The sequence below is a fragment of the Jaculus jaculus genome, chromosome 1 (genome assembly GCF_020740685.1).
Source record: "Jaculus jaculus isolate mJacJac1 chromosome 1, mJacJac1.mat.Y.cur, whole genome shotgun sequence".
In the NCBI taxonomy this organism is placed as follows: Eukaryota; Metazoa; Chordata; class Mammalia; order Rodentia; family Dipodidae; genus Jaculus; species Jaculus jaculus.
In genome coordinates, this window is record NC_059102.1 from 38049535 (window position 1) to 38067901 (window position 18367).

The 18367-nt window shown below is 51.9% G+C and overlaps 2 protein-coding genes across 2 annotated transcripts in view; one reads left to right on the plus strand and one right to left on the minus strand.

Annotated features, from left to right (window-relative positions):
- Window positions 1-315, plus strand: part of Crtac1 (cartilage acidic protein 1) — a 169555-nt gene extending 169240 nt beyond the window's left edge. The window contains exon 15 of the mRNA XM_045134200.1: window positions 82-315. Within this exon, the coding sequence (XP_044990135.1) occupies window positions 82-113 (32 nt within the window). The 3' untranslated portion in view covers window positions 114-315. The remainder of the gene's footprint in view (window positions 1-81) is intronic.
- Window positions 316-1921: 1606 nt separating this feature from the next.
- On the minus strand, window positions 1922-18031 carry Golga7b (golgin A7 family member B). The gene is made up of 6 exons (XM_004669892.2): window positions 17908-18031; window positions 17143-17435; window positions 9594-9719; window positions 5066-5218; window positions 4881-4982; window positions 1922-3947 (listed from the first exon to the last, which is right to left on the minus strand). Exons 1-6 carry the CDS (start codon window positions 18014-18016, stop codon window positions 3837-3839), a joined length of 894 nt encoding a protein of 297 aa, XP_004669949.2. The 5' UTR covers window positions 18017-18031; the 3' UTR covers window positions 1922-3836.
- Between the last annotated feature and the right edge of the window lie 336 nt (window positions 18032-18367).

Consider the following 18367-nt stretch of genomic DNA (forward strand, 5'->3'; position numbering starts at 1 on the left):
CAGTGGTGGGGGAGGACTCTCTGAAACCATGGCAGAAAAGAACAGCTGCCTGAGGACTTCTCCCTTGCCCTACCCTTCTAGAGACTCCCGTAACTCCTTGCAGGCCACAGTAGCTGCTGGATTGGAGTTATGGAGGAAGCTTCACAGCCTCCAAGAGCCTTTGCTACAGACTGACTGCTTTTGACTCTTGGGTGCAATGCATGATCCTGCCACTCGGCGGCGCCTCGAGAGCTTCCATAAACACTGGTCCTCGCTGCACACAGGGCCTGTCTGTGACCAGAGGACAGGAGACAACCAGCCAGGCACAGGCAATAAGGAGCTGCATGCCCTTCAGAGTGGACCTGTGCTAGCCTGGCCTTTAGAGGGACTATGCCTGGCTGGCAAGGGGGATACTAGACATGGCTGCCACTACCCTCAGCAACGGGCAGAGAGAGAAAGCCTCATTTCATTGATTTTGTAGAATCGGGTTGGGTCACCCCCTCTCACTCCCCAATTGACCTCCACTCTTCACTGGGCTGTCCCTGTGGGACCCCGAGGGTCTGTGATCACAGCTCACCCACCCACCCTCATCAACCCAGTGCTGCCCAGGAAAGGGCTGCCAGACACAGCCAGCTCCTTCCCTGAGAATCTGCTGGATTGGGGGTCTGAGGGGCCTCTGTATCTGGCTACACCCATCCTCTTTCCTGCAGTTTTGAGTCAGTTTACTTAGATTCAAAGCCAAGCTCTGACACCTCCTAGTTGTGTGACTTGGGGCTCAGCTTTCTCTTCTGTAAAATGGAGACAGGAATAACCCAGACCGAGAGGCCGGGGGGGGGGGGGCATGAATGATGAATTATTAAATGGCTTAGCCTAGCGCCTTGCACACAGTAAGCACTAAATAAACATTAGCTACCATCGTTTTGTCATCGTTGTGATCACTACATTTGGAAGTGGGAGGGCTGAATGCTTCTCAGCCAGAGAAGCGCTCCGGGCGGATTGTACTGGTCGGTCCATCTCCAGCCCTCTTCAGGCCCTCCTCACTAAAACAGTTTGGCTAAGGTTCAAGTCTTCAGCTAGACAAAACTTCCCAGCCCAAGAAGGACTGTAGCATGATCTTCCCTGCCACTGGAACAGCTTCCACACCACTCTGTATTCCACGGCTGAGCAGAGGCCGAGGCCCACGCTTCCCCGGGCTCAGGCACATGCCCAACTGTCCTTTAAGGGCAGAGTGGAAGCCAAGACGCACCTGGAATCCCGTTCAGCCACCCAGAAAGGGAGCCCCACACTCCAGAGACCACAGCCATTGTCCCCACAGTTTGATGAGATCCTCCTTGGAGCAGAGCCATGACCCACAGACCTATGTGACCCAGCCCTGCTACAATCCTGGGGAACTGCGTATCTGGGTCACAAAGCATTTGTTCTCAGTTCACCAAGTATCTGTGTGATCTGAAGCAAGTTACTCATCCTCTCTGGGCCTTATGAGAGGACTCAGGTCATCTTAAATCCCCTCTGACCTCTAGGATGTGGTTTTAGAAGAGCATGTGGCACATGATAGGTGGTCCTTCAATGTTTAGTTTTGTAAAATCAAAGTCCCAACACCCACCTTCTTTCCAGTCTCTGAGGATCCAGATAAAAGCTCAAAAAATTATCACTGCCTACTCATTGATCTGTGGCTTCAGACCTGGCTTTCATTTGAACCTGTTCCCTCCACTCAAGGTTGCAAGTTCCCCCAAAAGGAAGATTAGAGGACATGGTGTATCCACCTACCCATTGAACTATCACCTCTGAGAAGACAAGGGTCCAACCAGTCCCAGACTTGGTCAGCTGCCTCTGCACATGGCATTCCACCAGCTGGCCTACATCTCCTCCCATGAACCTGAGGGCCAGGACTGACCCCTTCACCATGGAGTAGGGAGAAACAATACAGCATGGAGCCCAAAGCTGGGCAAAGTCCTTTTATTGGAAAAAAGAAATAATAAAACCAAAAGCTTCCATCTTGCCTGTGCCCAGCCCCTTCACAGGAGGTACAAAATCAGACACAATGCCTACCCATGTCTGGGGCCAGAGAGGGCACAGGCTGGGGCCAGAAGTTAGGGGCTACAGCTCATCAGGGCTGGTGGGGAACCCTTGCACCAGGACTCATAGGGTTCAGGGTCCCTAAAGCCTCACCCTGGGCCACTCGTCTCCAGCTTTCTGGGTTGTTGGCTGTTGTCACATGCTGCTCCTGTGGCCAGTGGACAGACAACCAGGCCCCTTAAGCTATAGGACACCTGTCCACTCCTAGCACCTCCTGCTGGCTGAGGTAAGCACCCCACATTGTCCATCTTCAGGGCCCCAAGCCCAGGCTGCCTTCTTCCCTCAGGAGCCGGAGCACCATTGGCTGGCCAGCCCCTCTTTCCTTGCAAGGAATGCTTGCTTGAATGTCCAGGGTAGCCTGGGCTGCAGGGTCTTAGAGCCATGGCGCTTGGGCAAGCTGAATATGCAGCATCTGTGGCCCCATGGTCTGCCGTGGAGGCTGGGAGAGGGGCACCAAAGGCCACCCAAAGGTTGGCTCTCCTCTCCTAGGACCCCAACTTCTCTCCTATTAGAATGTGCACAGTAGAGTCAGAAAAGCTAGGAAGAGCCGAGCTGGCAGCCTGTCTTTAGGACACTGACTTATATGGGTCAGGCAGGACTCACACAGGGAACCTTCAGACCTTTGTGTAACAGGATAGGGCAGGAAGAAATAGCCCAGAAGCCAGGAGAACACACAAGTGCACTCTCACACACAGACACACGCACACATGTACTTTTGTGCCTGCATCTCATACACATTTGTGCACACGTGTTCGTGGGCATATCTGCACTTACATTTCCATTCATATACTCACTCAGATAGACATGGGTTCATGGGAAAATGTTTGCACACACCCGTTCACGTTCACTCACGCAGGCCTACACTCACGCATATGCTCCCATATGCACTCGCATTCAGACACTAGTGTACTGGTACCTACACGTGCACTCATGTGTGGATGCTCACACACTCATAAGCTACACACACCCATAAGATCCATACACACGTCCACTCGTGTGTGCAGTGCTCTACACGCCTATGATGCAGATGCATACACACACACACACACACACACACACACACACACACACACACACACACGGGCTCTAACACCTGGAAATGCGCTCCAGTTCAAGTTTAAGCCTCCACTGTGAAGACAGCTACCAGACCTCCATGGGACCTCTTAAAGCCCCAGGCTGTGCGCCCCACAAGCAGCACCCAGTGGTCTGCAAAGTATGAGGGTTGGATGGTTCTTGGCAAGCCTCCAGCTCCAGCTCCGGAGGGAGGACCCGACAGCCATAGGTGGAGGTGAGCTGGGGGGAGGGGGGGCGGATGGGAGTGGCTGAACAGGTCCCCACCAGGGCGCCCATCTCTCCAGCTCTCCGCGTTGGAGGCAGGGTCATAAAGCTGTGGTGGCCTCAGGCTGTGTCACGGGGAGTAGGACCAGAAGAGTCGTGGGCTTTGGAATAAGGACTCATGCAGGGTGGAAATTCTCCAGGCTGTCTTTAGAGAGATTGGGGAAGGAGCCCAGAAAGAGAGGGGCTGTCCAAACCGGGGTCTCCTCACCCCTGCCTTCTCTAAGAAGGTCTGGCTCCGGGATCAGAAAGAGAACGAACGATCCTGCCGAGAGGCTGGGGACTTGGAACACAGGACAGCCGCCCTCCCCTCACCCCCGACCCGGCGCAGCAGGGTGGGCCCAAAGAAAGACTCAGAAGCGGGTGCTCTGGTAGCGCAGCCTCCGTAGATCGGCCAGGCCCTCGCCGCGGCCGCCGTACCCCTCCCTGCGGGGACTCTCGGCCAGTCACCGGGCCCCCGCGCCGCCCCCGCCGGCGCTGCTGCTGCCGCTGCCGCTGCTGCTGCCGCTGCTCGAGCTGCCGCTGCTGCACCGGTCCTCGTAGATGGAGATCTCGATCTGGCCGGCGGTTAAGGACTGCGAGCGCCAGCTGGCTGCTGCCGGGGGAGGTGGGGACCAGCCTGGCGCCCGAGGACCTGGATCTGGGATGTCCCCGTTTGGGGGCGGGACACTGGGCTGGGCACACGTCGGGATCCCGCCCTCCAGGAGTATTAGCCTATCCACACAGGCTGCAGAAGCTGGTGTTACAGGCACTTCTGTGTGCTGAAATCAAGTCCTGACTCACTTGCTAATGATCAGTTATCGCATCTATAAAGGGGGGGAGAGGGGAGGGAAGCAACAGAACCTTGGGGTGCTTGTGAAAACCACATGAGATACTGTGTGGTGTGTTGAGCACAGTACCTGTGGTTCTGGGGATTCCATTTGCCTCTCTCTCATTTGCAGTAAAAATTTATATTTTTTAACCATTCTACTGTTTCTGTTGGGGTGCATACCTGAACCTCACAATTCCAGATTGGGTCAGCTGAACAATGGTCTTCCACCCCGGGGGAGCACCCTCATCCTAGACCTCCTTTTTCTCATCTGTAACAGGTGACAGGTGAGACCCACCATACAAGATTAAATGGGGGATAAAGGAGGGCTGGTGTATTCCTCGAGGGCCACAGGCTGCATTCAGTCTGCTTATTCTCAGCATCCCAGAAGACACAGGAGAGTAAGAAATGCCCACCAGGGCGGTTGTGACGGGAATCACACAAGTCCATACTTTCAAGGCCCTTGATAAGACTGCTGGCCTCTGGTAAGCACTGGCGGCATGCAGCTCAACACGGGCAAACCCTGACACAAGCAGCCCCAGGAACTAAAGGTAGGGTGCTGGATTCTGAGAAGCCCTGAACAGAGGCCCTGCGGGGGAGGGGGGCTCTCATTTCCTCACAACGTCCCCAAGGAGTCCGCTGGGTGGGCAGCTCTGAGCCCTCAAAGAGCCAGGAAGGATACAACCCTCATACCACGCTCCACGGGGTCTGTGAGCAGGAGGCCTCGGGGAGCAAAGATTTTCTCATTCTGCTCCTGGATGTAGCGAGAAATCTTCTTAAGAACCTGCCAAAACAGGGGCCCACGGGAGATGAGTGTGCGGCAGAGAAGCCCAGGGAAGGGGCGGCCAGGAGGCTGGGGAACACCACCTTCTCATAGTGGGTCTCCATGCAGAGGAAGATGAAGTAAGCCGTGGCACAGGCCAGGCAGCCCTCCAGGTAGGAGCTGCCCCCGATCTTCTCGGCCTCCGCATAGAAGCCATTGAGGGTCTTCACCGTCTCCTCAAACAGCTGCCGCTCAATCTGGAGGAAGGGAGGGACAGGTGCAGGCTGAGGTCAGCATCCCCGAGTTTGGACAATCACAAACGGGGCTGAGGTGACATCAGTGGGGAGCCACATGGGTGAGAGGGCGTGACATAGTGACACACAGGTGGCCCCCAGAAGCTACAAGTAAAGCAGAAAGAGGACTGGGAGGCAAGAGCCTGGAGTCCATCCAGACCTCACCGTGAGCTAGACATGGGACCTCAGACCAGTGGTTTATCCGTGCAGCCTTTAGATTCTTCCTCTATAGAATGGGGAAAAGAATGGCTGCTTGCCACCCTGCCTTACCCAGAAAAAGGAGGCTCCCATGATGTCCTTTGCTCAGAGAAGTATGCTAATGACTATCACCTCCCACTGTGACCATCTCACCAGAGGGCAAGACCAAATGCCTTGGGGCAAACGCCCCTGGTTTGGAAAGGGTTCCATGAAACTGACAGGGTGAGAGTTCTGGACGCTCCAGGAAGCGCATTTCCCCAGAGCTAAGAGGTCACCAGCCACACAGCCTTGTGTGTGTGGCCAGCAGGGACGCTGCGCCCTTCCAGTTGTAATCATGACAACCAATACTCACCTAGCACTTTCTGCATGCCAGCTGACCTTTTTACACACTTGTTTGTTTGTTTTTGAAGTAGGGTCTCACTCTAGCCCAGGCTGACCTGGAATTCACTATGTAGTCTCAGGGTGGCCTCAAACTATCCGTGATCCTCCTACCTTTGCCTCCCGATTAAAGGGATTAAAGGTGTGCACCACCACTCCCTGCTTCTTTTTAATACACTTATTTAACCTCGCAGCAACTCTGTTAGAAACACAGTCCAGTCACACACACAACCGCCCTCTACTTTTTATAAATAAATACGGCTCTGTGGTCCTGAGAACACAAGGACCAGGTCTTCCTGCCTCCACTGATACAATCACTTCCTCTTAAAGGAATGCCTACCAGGCCTTTGTGGCCTGCCTCTGGTACTCCTCTGAGCCCATCTCCTGCTCTTGTCCTCTCAGTCTCATTTGCTGGAACGGTCTTGAGCTTTTTGTACCTGTGTGCTCAGCTACAGACTCTGCCAGGGGCTCTCCTACAGGCCATGCACTCCCCCCCCAAAAAAAAAACAGGAGCAGGACTTAGCAGTTGATGCCACACAAGCGACCCATGCCAACAAGGTGCACCAATGCCTGAGTCTAGAGAGTCTTCCTCAAATCTCACCTTATCCAAGATCTCACCTTATTCCTGGCTGTTCAGCTCTCCTGGGAAGCTCTATCTCCCTGACACCCTCCCCTCTACTACTATGACTTGCTACTAGCTGAACTACTACATATGTATTTGCCTTTAAACTTTTCTGAACCATCTAATAGAAAATAGATTCTATGTGTCCACTCCTGTGTTCCCAAGGCCTAAGACATAGTGGTTCTCAACATGAACTTGTTCAAGGTTATACAACTCTGATCCCAGAGTCTGTCTCTTTACCATAACCCTGACATCTTCATGATTGTGTCCAAATTTGGCAAGTGGCCAAGTGTCTTGTAGCCCTGTTTCTGCAGAGTGCCTTCTCCTCCTCCCCCATATGACCAGGACTGCCTATCATATGATTTAGGAATCTTCTAACTTGTATAAGATTACATCTCTCCCTGAGAATAGTGAGAAGCTTTGGAGTTTCCAATCTTATTCCATAAGCACAGAAGGAACACACATGGAACATGCAGTTCATCTGGTTTATGGCTCACATCCTGACCCTCTGCCCTGAGATTCATCCTACCTGAATGAATAAACATGCTAGAATAAGAAAGATACCTTCATGGCTTTCCAAAAACCACTGAAGATCTGACCAGCAAAGGTCAGCCTTGCCTTGCCTTCCAAACCCATTCAGAGCTTCCTGGTCTGTGGCATGGAAGATGGAGGCTACCCTCTATCACCCCCCAATCCCAGGTCTGCTCTAAGACAGCCTGGCCTGAAGCTGTGCACTCTCTAGGAACAGGAGTAGAACTCAGCTGATGCCACACAAACAGCCCACGACCCATGAAGTGCCCCAGTGCCCGAGTCTAGAGAGACAGGCTGTGGAGAGAACCCTTACATGCCATCAATAGATAAATATGGAACATCAGACTCCCCTTTTCACAAGACAGGTGGAAGGAAGGAAAAGTAGCCCCCAGCTCTTCCTTTGTCTCTTCCTGCTTCCCAGCCACAACTCTGGTCAACCAGTTTCTGCTTGGTCTCTACCCTCTGAGGACACAGTTGCATTTGCATGGAAATCAGTCCAGTGGTAAAACAGAGATGTTAATGCACTTGCAGTGCTTTCTGATGGCTTTGGTGACTCACTTCCTGTTTGTGGCCTGTAAGGACTCCTAAAATGCTTCTCAAGCTCCAGTGCATGCACACACACAGCCTGAGGAAACGGTTACAACACAGACTCAGATTTGAAGAGAACAAGGTGGGTTCTGCAATCTTCTGTTGCTTCTTAGCTTCCAGGGAATACTGGCTTTGTCAGACAGCACAATTTTGAAACAAGGGCTTAGTGGTTCTCCATGCTGGCTGTACCCAAAAATCATCCGGGCAGTGTTTCTTTGAATAAATAATTTTAAAATATTTTATTTATGTATTTGCAAGCAAAAAGAGAGGGAGGAGGGAGAGGGAGAGAGAGCATGGAAGAGGGAATAGGCACAGCAGGGCCTTTTGCCACTGCAAACCAACTCCAGATGTGTGTGCCACTTTGTTCATCTGGCTTTACGTGGGTACTGGAGAACCCAACCTGGGCTATCAGGCTTTGCAAGCAAGCACTGGGCAGCTTTTAAAGCCTATAGTGCACAAGTCTCACTCCCAAGAGATAGTCTGGGGACCAGGTAGGATAGACCACAGCAGCAAAGACCATCAGCCCCTACCCTACCCAAATGGACAGCCTGCCAGGTCCCCCACTTCCTAAACCTCATGAGTGGCCCTAATGCAGCCAAGTTTTGGAAGAAACACTGTTGATGGCCAATGACTCTCTATCTACAATCTACAAACCACTCATTTCCAAGTCACCTGGGAATTTCCCATGAAATATTGAAGTTTCAGCAATTACACTTAAAATATCTTAATTAATATTAAATGTAATCTGGGCGTGGTGGTGAATGCAGAGGTAGGAGGATTGCTGTGAGTTCAAGGCTAGCCTGGGACTGCAGAGTGAGTTCCAGATCATCCTGGGCTACAGAGAGACCCTACCTCAGAAAAAAAAAACTGAATGTAAAACAAGACGCCTGGAGATTCTGGTTTAAGCAGTTTGGGGTGCATCAGGATTTTTTTCCCCATCTTTCCAAGAAATTCTAACAAGTAACCAAGGTTAAGGATAATTGCCAATAAGCCAAAACATGGGGATTCCCAAACCACAGGCCAACAAATGAATCAGCATGTCTGAGTGACATAAAATCTCACCCACCAGGACTCAGGAATTTATGTTTGCTTAACAAGTTCTCTGAAGGACTCTCCTGCAACTGAAATTTGAGAGCTGCTGCACTGGCAAAGGTCCGAGGTTCTTTCCCACAACTTTCAATGAAGAGATGCAAGGCAACATCAGGATTTGTTATCCTGGGCTGGAGAGATATCTTGGTGGTTGAGGTGCTTGCCTGAAAAACTAATGCCTGGGTTCAATTCCCCAGTACCCACATAAAAGCCAAATGCATAAAGTGGCACATGTATCTGGAGTTCATTTGCAGCAGCTGGAGGCCCTGGCATGCACATTCTCTCCCTCATTTTCTCTCTATCTGCTTTCAAATAAATAAATAAATATAGCCGGGCGTGGTGTCACATGCCTTTAATCCCAGCACTTGGGAGGCAGAGGTAGGAGGATCGCAGAGAGTTCAAGGCCACCCTGAAACTACATAGTGAATTCCAGGTCAGCCTGGACCAGAGTGAGACCCTACCTCAAAAAATACAAAAAATAAATAAAAATTAAAAAATAAATATACAAAGATCTGTTTTCCTTCCATTTGAAGTGGTTGCACATGACCCTGTGTGGCACATGGTCCTGGAATGTATTCACTTGTTTATTATTCCAATTAGAATGCATTCACTTATGTATTATCCCAATTATGTTCCAATAAGACCCTCAGTACCACCATAGCACAGGACTCAAGTTTAGAAAAAAGCATCCTGGCTAGAGAGCTGGCTCAGCAGTTAAGGCACTTGCCTGCAAAGCCTAAGGACCCAGATTTGATTCCCCAGTACCACATAAGTCAGATGCACAAAGTGGCACATGCATCTGGAGTTTGTTTGCACTGGCTGGAGACCCTGGTATGCCCATTCTCTCTTCTTCCCCGGCCTCCTACTCTCTCTCTCCCCCTTCAAAATAAGTAAATAAATAAAATATTTTTAGAAATAAAAAAGCATCCTCACCCGGCTGTCCAGCTCTGGAGGGAATTTGGTCTGGAACTGACAGATGGTCCCATCACTGTAGTCTCTCTGGATAAAGACCTTGGTGGCCAGTGACGCACTTCTCCGGAGCTCCTGCAGATTGTGGACCTGAGGAGACAGGCAGGAGTCACATACCCAGTGTGACCATCATCTCCATGTGTCAACGTGAGGGCTTTCCTGCAATTCAGGGATGGGCTGGCCACACAGACAGGACTCCAGGAGGGCTCTGGGGAAGCAGGCCCATGTAGATTACCTGACAAGCTGTCTGGAATGATCCTGGAAAGCTCTACCAAAAGCTAAAGTGGGAGCAAAGCCAAACAAAATTGGGAAATAGGGAGCTCAGAACAATCGGCAGCAACAGAAACAAATTTTAACAAGAGGAACACGACCCCACAGCACTGGGCCCTGTGTTGGAAGAAGCAAGCACTGAACAAGGCAAAAGCTCAGGCCGTGCAACTAGAGCTCACAATTGGTCTGGGGCAGGGGAGCATGTGGGAGAGAGGAGACCCCGATGTGCCCCTGAACTCTGAGGGAGACCAAGGTTCCAGTCAAGTCATGACAGGCCAGGAAGCAACATGAATGGCTTTCACATCCCATGCTCCCAGCCCAGGAAAGAATGGGCCCAGGAATGGGTGCACTCCCTGAGAAAACGGGATAAAAAAGACTGACACCAGGAAGTAAAGTACTAGCTTTTCTTGCTAGGAAGAAGCGGGGCAACTTCTAGCTCCCCTTGGAATCGGCAAACCTCACACTGACCTAGCTCTTGAGAAGAGTGGGCTCCATTCCACAAAAGAGCAAGGCCTCTTTCTTCCACTTCTCCAGTTTTGGTCACCCACACTTGAGACAAGCATCCCATTGGGTGAAATATGACCAAACATGTGGAGACCAGGCCCCGAAGGCAGAGCTAACAGATAGCTAGTTCATCCTGTGTAATTAAGCTGAATCCGTTCAGTCACTCCTCTCATTTATTGAGTCCCTACCAGTGCCGGCTCTGGGGAAGCCGAGCAAAAGACAGTCTGTGAGCTCCAGGGAGGAAGACAAGTAGATATATAATGAACCGCACTGTGATGAATGGTAGGAAGAAGTCACATTTTCTCAGAAATGCTTACTCGCAAGGCTTCCTGCAGCCTGTGTTGAGTCCTAAAAGAGGTCAAGGGTTACCAGTAGTAGGGAGTGGATAGAGGAGGGAAAGGTGGCCCACACAAAGGGAGTGATAAAGACGGCAAGACATATTCTACTCCAGTGGCTTGAGACAGCAAGATTGCAGCCTGTCCCAGGGTAGATAAGAGCAGTTGGAGGTGAGCGTGCACAGCCCACAGGGGGGAAATCACAGAAGCTGGTCTGGCTAACAGGAAGGGATTCAAGGCAGGAGATGCTTAAAGCTACCGTAAAGAATAAGTTGAGAGAGCAGCTACTGATGAGGCAGAAGGAACAGATAAGTGGAGTATCAATGTCCTGAAAGGATGGGATTCAGAAAACACTATATAAGACTTCTAAATCCAGGTAAACCTCATAGAAGAGATGCATTCCCAAAGTTTTGGGACTGAACTAAATAATGTAAAAATATTCCTTTAGTCTTGATATTTGTTGATTCTTCTAATCAAGATTTTCATTGAAGAATTCTCCTTTTCACATCTCTTAGGATCCTATGATAATTTTAAAAAAAATAAACATGCTTTAGTAATATCAATAAGTCAATCAATAATGTGTCTGCCAAGTCTGGTTATGTATTCAATATACTGTATTTTCTTTTAAAAAATATATATTTTATTTATTTATTTATTTATTTATTTGCAAGCAGAGAGAGACAGAGAAAAGAGAGAGAAAGAGAGAATGAGTATGCCAGGGCATCTAGACACTGCAGGCAAACTCCAGATGCATGCGTGGGCATTGGGGAAAGCAAATCTGGGTCATTAGACTTCACAGGCAAGCAACTTAACCACTGAGCCATCTCTCCAGCCCTATACTGTATTTGAAGAAAAAGGAAAAGGACTGTGGCCTTCCCCGGCCTTTCTAAAGCCAACTAACAGGCAGGAGCCAGTCATAGACTCTTTCAGCCCTAAGAGGATCATTCTAGTCGTTTTATAGGGAGTGAGCAAAACTGGAGGAAGGGACCAGTTGGAGGGAGATTCTTTTTGTCATAGTCCAGGGAAACCTAAATTAGGCCTAAACCTAAAGAAGCAGTAGTGAGAATGGAAGCAGGAAGGAACAGTGCTTTAGCCATTCTGACATGGACTCAGTTTCTTCATCTGTGCATCTTCCTCTGTCTGAGCCTTTGTTGACACCCATGTGCTCATATATGTTTTTGCAAACATGACGGTGTGTCTCTTAGTAACTAGCTGGATGTTTTCTTCCTCCTCCTGGGAACAAAGATAAGTTAATTCCCACACTTCCTTGGCAGTTAGGGGTGGTCACATGTCTGAGTGAGAGGAAGTGATGACTGTCACGTGTAGGTTTGATTCATAAAGACCTCTGCTCCTCCCACAGAAACCAGAGGAGACAGGTGTTGAAGGCAGTGGAACAGCCAGTTGGAAACAGGACGGGGCCCTGAATCACTGCCTGGAGGACATCCACCTGTAGATTAGGAGTCCCCACTAGGACTTCACTGGGCCAGAAATAATCTTCAACTGGATAATTGGTGTGTTGCAGTCAGGTTCACATTGCTGGCAGAAATCACCCAAGAGCAGCTTGTGGGGGAGGGGAAAGGGGGGTTGTTTGGTTTACAGACTCGAGAGGAAGCTCCATGACGGCAGGGGCAAACAATGCATGAGCAGAGGGTGGACATCGCCTCCTTGCCAACATCAGGTGGACAACAACAATAGGAGAGTATACTAAACACTGGCAAGAGGAAACTGGAAGAATACCCATAAGCCTGTCCCCAACAATACACCACCTCCAGGAGGCATTAATTCCCAAACTACTCATTCAGAACACTTAAGTTTATGGGGGACACCAGAATCAAACCACTACAGGGCATTACTTTACATAGTACAGTCCCATTTCCTCTTGGCTTTGATCCATGGGTTCTCAAGAGTAGGAGGGGTCAACACACTACTTAACCCCAACACTGATCCTGAGCCTTTGGTTTCGTACTGGCTCTGGGTAATCAGATATCTGCTTCTGTCCCTAGAGTGTGTGTCGAAGTCTTTAGAGAAGTGGAACAGGCATGTTTTACACACCAGAGCCCTGGTGAACCTGACTCACATGGAGCACATACGTCACAGACTCAGGTGCACTTAGTGAAGTGTGGGACTTAGGGCCAAGCAGGGTCCCCTGGTTCTCTCCATCCATGGCTGCTCTGTTGTGAAGTGGTAAGAGCACTTGGCAAAGAGAGGACCAGCTGAGCAGGACACTGGCTATACGACCCTGGGCCTCCAATTTCTTCATCTAGAAACGAAGATGAAATTCCATAATGACTAAATACCCTCCCAGCTCAGACTTTGCAGCGTCAGGGATTTGCACACAAGCATTTCCAGTGAGTGAGCAGCTGTGGGCTGGGGGGGACCTGTGGCTAATGAGGGAGCTTGTGGCCTGTGGAACAGAGCCAGCTGGGCATTGCCACTGGAAGGTGTGCGCCCAGGATACCAGTGCCACAGAGAAGCCACACGTCAAGATTTTTCTTCACATCAAATACCCTGATTTCTAAGTGTTTTCAATAAATTCTTAAAACTTATAATCACTAGGACAGGCCAAATAAGGCTCATTGTGTATAAGACTTACTCCTACAGCTCTAGTTTAAGAATAAAGACAAAGGGCTGTGGAGATGGCTCAGAGGTTAAAGGCACTTGCTTGCAAAGTCTGCTGGCCTGGGTTCAGTTCTCCAGGACCCACAAAAAGCCAGATGTGCATTATGTCTCTCTTTCCCTCTCTCTTTTTTCTCCCTCCCTCACCCACCTCTCTCAGTGTCTGTCTCTCTTAAATAAATAAAATAATTTTTAGGGGCTGGAGAGATGGCTTAGCGGTTAAGTGCTTGCCTGAGAAGCCTAAGGACCCTGGTTTGAGGCTTGATTCCCCAGGACCCACGTTAGCCAGATGTACAAGGGGGCACATGTGTCTGGAGTTCGTTTGCAGTGGCTGGAGGCCCTGGCGTGCCCATATTCCCCCCCTCCCTCTCCCTCCCTCCCTCTCTCTCTCTCTCTCTCTCTCTCTCTCTCTCTCTCTCTCTCTCGTTCTCTCGCTCTGTCGGTCTCAAATAAATAAGTAAAAATAAACAAAAAAATTTTTAAATAATAATTTTTTAAACAATAAAGACAAGAGCTGGAGCCAAGCCCAAACCACTCACTTGTCAGGAAGGGTGTTACAGAGACCCCTGATAGTCCAAGTCCTAGAAGAGGGTCTCGAGACAAGCACATGCCTCTGTCAGAGGCATCTGTCTTCCCTGGACAGCTCCCCCTGTGTATCTCTCCTAGAGAGGCCTTAACTGACTCTGAGACCTGAGCTTCTCTACTTCTCACCAGCCTCAGCCCTGCCCCTCTCCCCCATTGCCATTCCCCAGCCTTCTGGCACTGAAAACAAGACCAAGAACACTTCCAAAGGAAAGAAATCAGTGGTGAAATCTGTGGACACCACTTTTCAAGCCACAGTATAACAAGAGGAGATGCTTCGAAATAGGGTATACTATTAGGGACTATACACCTCTCAGCCCACCCTGCTAGGCTGGCAAGAGGCAAGCATTGGAGTACAATGAGTTTCCTTCCTGGCCTCCCTGAGACAAACAGGTTACACCTGGCTGACATCCCCATCCTCGTCAAAAATCATCCCACTCCATAGTATAGTATACAGGTTAGACTCCACTCGGGAATCATGGGATCCATGATGTGCCAGCACTGTGCTCCCTGGCCAAGGTGCGGCAGAGGAGTGCAGATCGTGAGTCACAGGCAGCCAGGTAGGGCCTAAGGGTGGAAAGCTGGCCATAGGGTCACCCTTCTTCTCAGCCTACACTCAGGCTCAAGCCCAAGCCCAAGCCAGTGACTCAAAGATGAGGCCTCCAAATGCCCTGCTTGGATAATGCTACTTGGGTGCAATAAAAAATTCTCCAACCAACCAAACTACACTTGGAAAAGCCCCCCAACAAGGCGCTTCCCAGTTGTCATCAGCCATTTGGACCGTTTCCCAGACAGACCCAACTCCTAGTGACACACATTTTCAGAGGTCTGCTGCTCAGGAAGTGGGCTCATTATGGCTCTACAAATGAGGTTAATACATCACTCTTCCATATTCCTCACATACTTCCCTCCCCTAATGTTAACTTCTACACAGACACTGGGAGACAGAAAGATCCATTTTTCTTCTTTTCTTTTTTTTTAGGTGGGCTTCACTCTAAGATCCATTTTTCATGCACAGCCATCCTCTCTCCTCCTGTCAGCAGACCTCCTGCTGGAATTGAACTTCCCCTCCAGAATGCTAAGGGTATGGCCATGGGAGCTTAGAGGGAGATCTTCCTTTTCCCAGTAGGTTTTCATGGTAACCTCAACTCAGTGCTAATAGTAAAATCAGCCAGAGCCAGAGGAAGTGACTCACCCCACCTAGACACTATGCACACTTGGGTCTTGGCAGAGCTTTGAGTCCCTCTGCTCAGCACTGCCGCCAGAGTCCACTGGATGTTGGCAGTGTTAGCTCTAAACTGACTGGACATCCCTCTGTCCCTTTGCCCTCAGGGGGCCCGAGTCCTCACACTCGAGCTTTTCCTAACCTTCTTTCATCTTTCTCCCATCAAAGCCTATACACCCCGGCTCATTAGCTATGCTAATCTTGGGTGCAATAAGATGATGACCACAGAGGTAAGATGAAGTCTTGTCCTGCCCCAGCACATTTTAGCCATATTTTCTTAAGTCTCAGAACTGCCATTGCATCATCTGTAAAATGGGATAATGATGCCTTCTCTGGCTCCTTTGCCAGCTCGGACAAGCTTCGGAGAGACGGTTGTCTCATCTGTTAATTGCAGATAATAACACCATCCTTGTACACTTCACAGGGCTGTTCAAATGCTCAAAGGCCTTCATGTTGTATGATGACATTCTGTACACAGCAAAGTGCTATATCCACAGAGGTACTTGTGAGCAGATCCTCTCCCAGGGGAGAGTCGTCCTGCCTCAGAGCAGCATCCTGGAGACTTGGCCTCAGTGAAGAGGTATGAGCCTGTGGGTGTATTGTGTGGGCCACGGCAGATCTGAGTGGGAGAGATGTTTGGACAGATGGGCCTGTTGGAAACCGTCAGGTCACATCATATAGTCAAGCCCACACTGCGGGCCCAGCCATGCCCATGTGGCTAAATCCCTGCCTTCGTCCTGACACCAGCAGCCTGTGCTGCAGTCTGGATGTCCTAGCTGGAAGGTGACCAGCTCCTCAGCCAGTTCTTCCTGCTCCTTTCAGTTGTCTGTGGTACTCCCAGGCACTTTACATTCCTCCATTCTAGAAGCCAAGATCTAAGATCTGCTCAGGGCTTGCCTGCAATATGGGGTTCTGGGAGGACCAGAGCCCCTCCTAGCTAACTCTGCTTCCCCATCAGAAGCCAGACAATTCCAAGCAACAGCAGGAGACTCAGTGGAATAATGACAATAGTACTTGGTACTGATGTCACACTGCTCACCGGGATGCCCAGAGGCACCGCATAGAGTCACTCACAGGCATTTGCTGTCCTGGCTGTGTTCCAGCGGGGCTGGAAGCAGGGAGACACCACAGAGGAGGTCAGCGACGCAGCGTCAGAACCGGCTGACCTGGGTGTGCTGGGTTCTACTCTAAAAAGTCAAAGGAAGAAACTTTCCGCTGTGCTGTTGACACGCTGTGTGAGTACCAAATCCATCCTCCCTTTAGCCCTGTCAGCTTGGTCACTTACAACGTAGGGACATAAAAACCCCCGTCCCCTGCACAAGAGGAGGGGGAGGGGCAGCCTGGCGGAGGTAGGTAAATCCTGATCTCTTAAGCATTGCATCAAGACACTGCCCTCAGCTAACAGGTTCCTCGGTTCGGTCCCCCAGAAGCACCCTGAAGGAAGCGGCGCCTCCCACGAGACACCCCAGGACCAGCAACTTAAACGGTGTGGGAAAGCAAGGAAGTGTGATTCTCGAGAGCGGAGGTTGGCTGGTGTAGGAAGTTCATTAAAACCAATCCTTTGGGTTCTGGACCTGAAGGTGTCTTTGTCTCTCCTTCCTCCTCCAAAGGAAATGCTGACAGCCGCACCGCATAGCAACCGCAGCGCAGGCTTCCCCTCCCTGTACACATGCTTGCAAGCCTCTCCGGCACCTTGCAGTACAGGGGAAGGGGGAACCCCAGCCTGGGCGGGGCCCTGGAGCTAGTGCCAACAAGTGGATGCTCCAGGGTCCCAGGGGGGACAAGATTGACAGGCCAGGGATGTGGGGAGTCCTGCCCAAGATCCACCCCTCTTCCACCTTGCCACTCCACCCCAGGAGTCCCACCAGGTCGGGGAAACCACCTCCCACCCCCACCCCGCCCCCGCCTTCCCCTCGAGCCCAGCCCGCCCCTAGCGGGCACTGCCTGCGGGCGGGCCGAGTGCGGGCTTGCTCGCCCCTACCTCGGTGGCCATGTTCCGGGAACGCACGAGGCACCGGGGCTGCCGCAGGGCTGGTCGAGGGGGGCTGTCCGCGGTGCTGACCCGGAGAGCGGGTGGGCTGGCGGCGGCGAGCGGGGGCCCGGGCGCTGTCCGCGGTGCTGATGCGGGCGAGGCGGGCCGGGGCGCGCGCGGGCCGGCGGCCGGGTCGGGACCGGGGGCGCTGTGCTGTCCGCGGTGCTGATGCGGGCGGCGGGCCGGGGAGGCGAGGCCGCGCCCGAGGCTCCTCACGGCCCGATCGCCCGCTGCCAGGGCTCCTGCAGGCAATGGCCCGGTTTATCTTTGACGGTGGCGGCGGGGGAAGGAGGGGCCAGCGCCTTGGCGGGCGGGGAGGGGGAGCCGCGGCCCCCCAGACTCCGGCGCCTGCCGGAGAGGAGCCCCGCCCGCGGCCACCGGCTCCGCCGCCGCCCCGCCCCGAGCCCCGCCTCTCCCGCCGCCCTCCCCCTCCCCCGCCCCGCCACCTCCCGGGGGACAGCGCTGGGAGCTCCGAGCGCGCTACCGTGGCCTCTGGGGACTTCCAGGCTCGGGAAGACACTCCAGCCTGGGAGGACTGACGTCCCCTACCCGGCCACAAGCCAGGAGCGGCCTCTGTACCTTTCCAGACACCTCCCCCACACACACCGGGGCCTAGACCCTCCCCCACCCCGTCCCAGGCTTCTCTCCCCCCCCCCCACCCTTCTTTCCCTCCCGATTCCTCTCCGAGTGCTTCCCAGCACCACCCCGGCTTACGTGGACGATCCCTCCTCTCCCTTCCTAGACCTGCGCGTATTTCATCCCCAGCTTTTTCCCGTGGGCCCTTCTTCCAAGAAGCTCCGGATGGAGGACCGTCTTTCCTCATGCTCCGCCGGGCCCTGGCCCCCACCTCTAACTCTTCCTTCTCTCCTCTGCCATTTCAGAGTTTATGCATCCTCCCCCGCCTCCACCACTACGCACAGTGCGCCAAGCCGGAGATCTGGCCCCGTGCTGCCTTCACACATTTAGCATGAGGCCTTCCAACCAGGTAGCTATTTGCTTAATATGCGCAAAGAAAGCCCCACACAGGTGCCCTATTACACACAACTATAGTACCCTTGGGCCTGTCTCTGAGGGGAGCTGGGTATACTCCTCTACCTTGGCTGCCTACAGGCCAGAAGCAGCCTCAAGCAGGAGGGAGAGACAGCCGTCAAGGGGCTTGCTTCTTCACCTTGGG

Excerpts from the sequence above, each read along its gene's own strand:
- Golga7b (XM_004669892.2), bottom strand. The coding sequence starts at position 18,016 with ATGAGGAAAGACGGTCCTCCATCCGGAGCTTCTTGGAAGAAGGGCCCA. Across the intron at positions 17,436-17,907 it reads GGAGAGGAGGGATCGTCCAC|GAGCCCTGGCAGCGGGCGAT; the intron begins GTAAGCCGGGGT and ends CATTGCCTGCAG. Across the intron at positions 9,720-17,142 it reads CCCGGAACATGGCCACCGAG|GTCCACAATCTGCAGGAGCT; the intron begins GTAGGGGCGAGC and ends CTGTCTCCTCAG.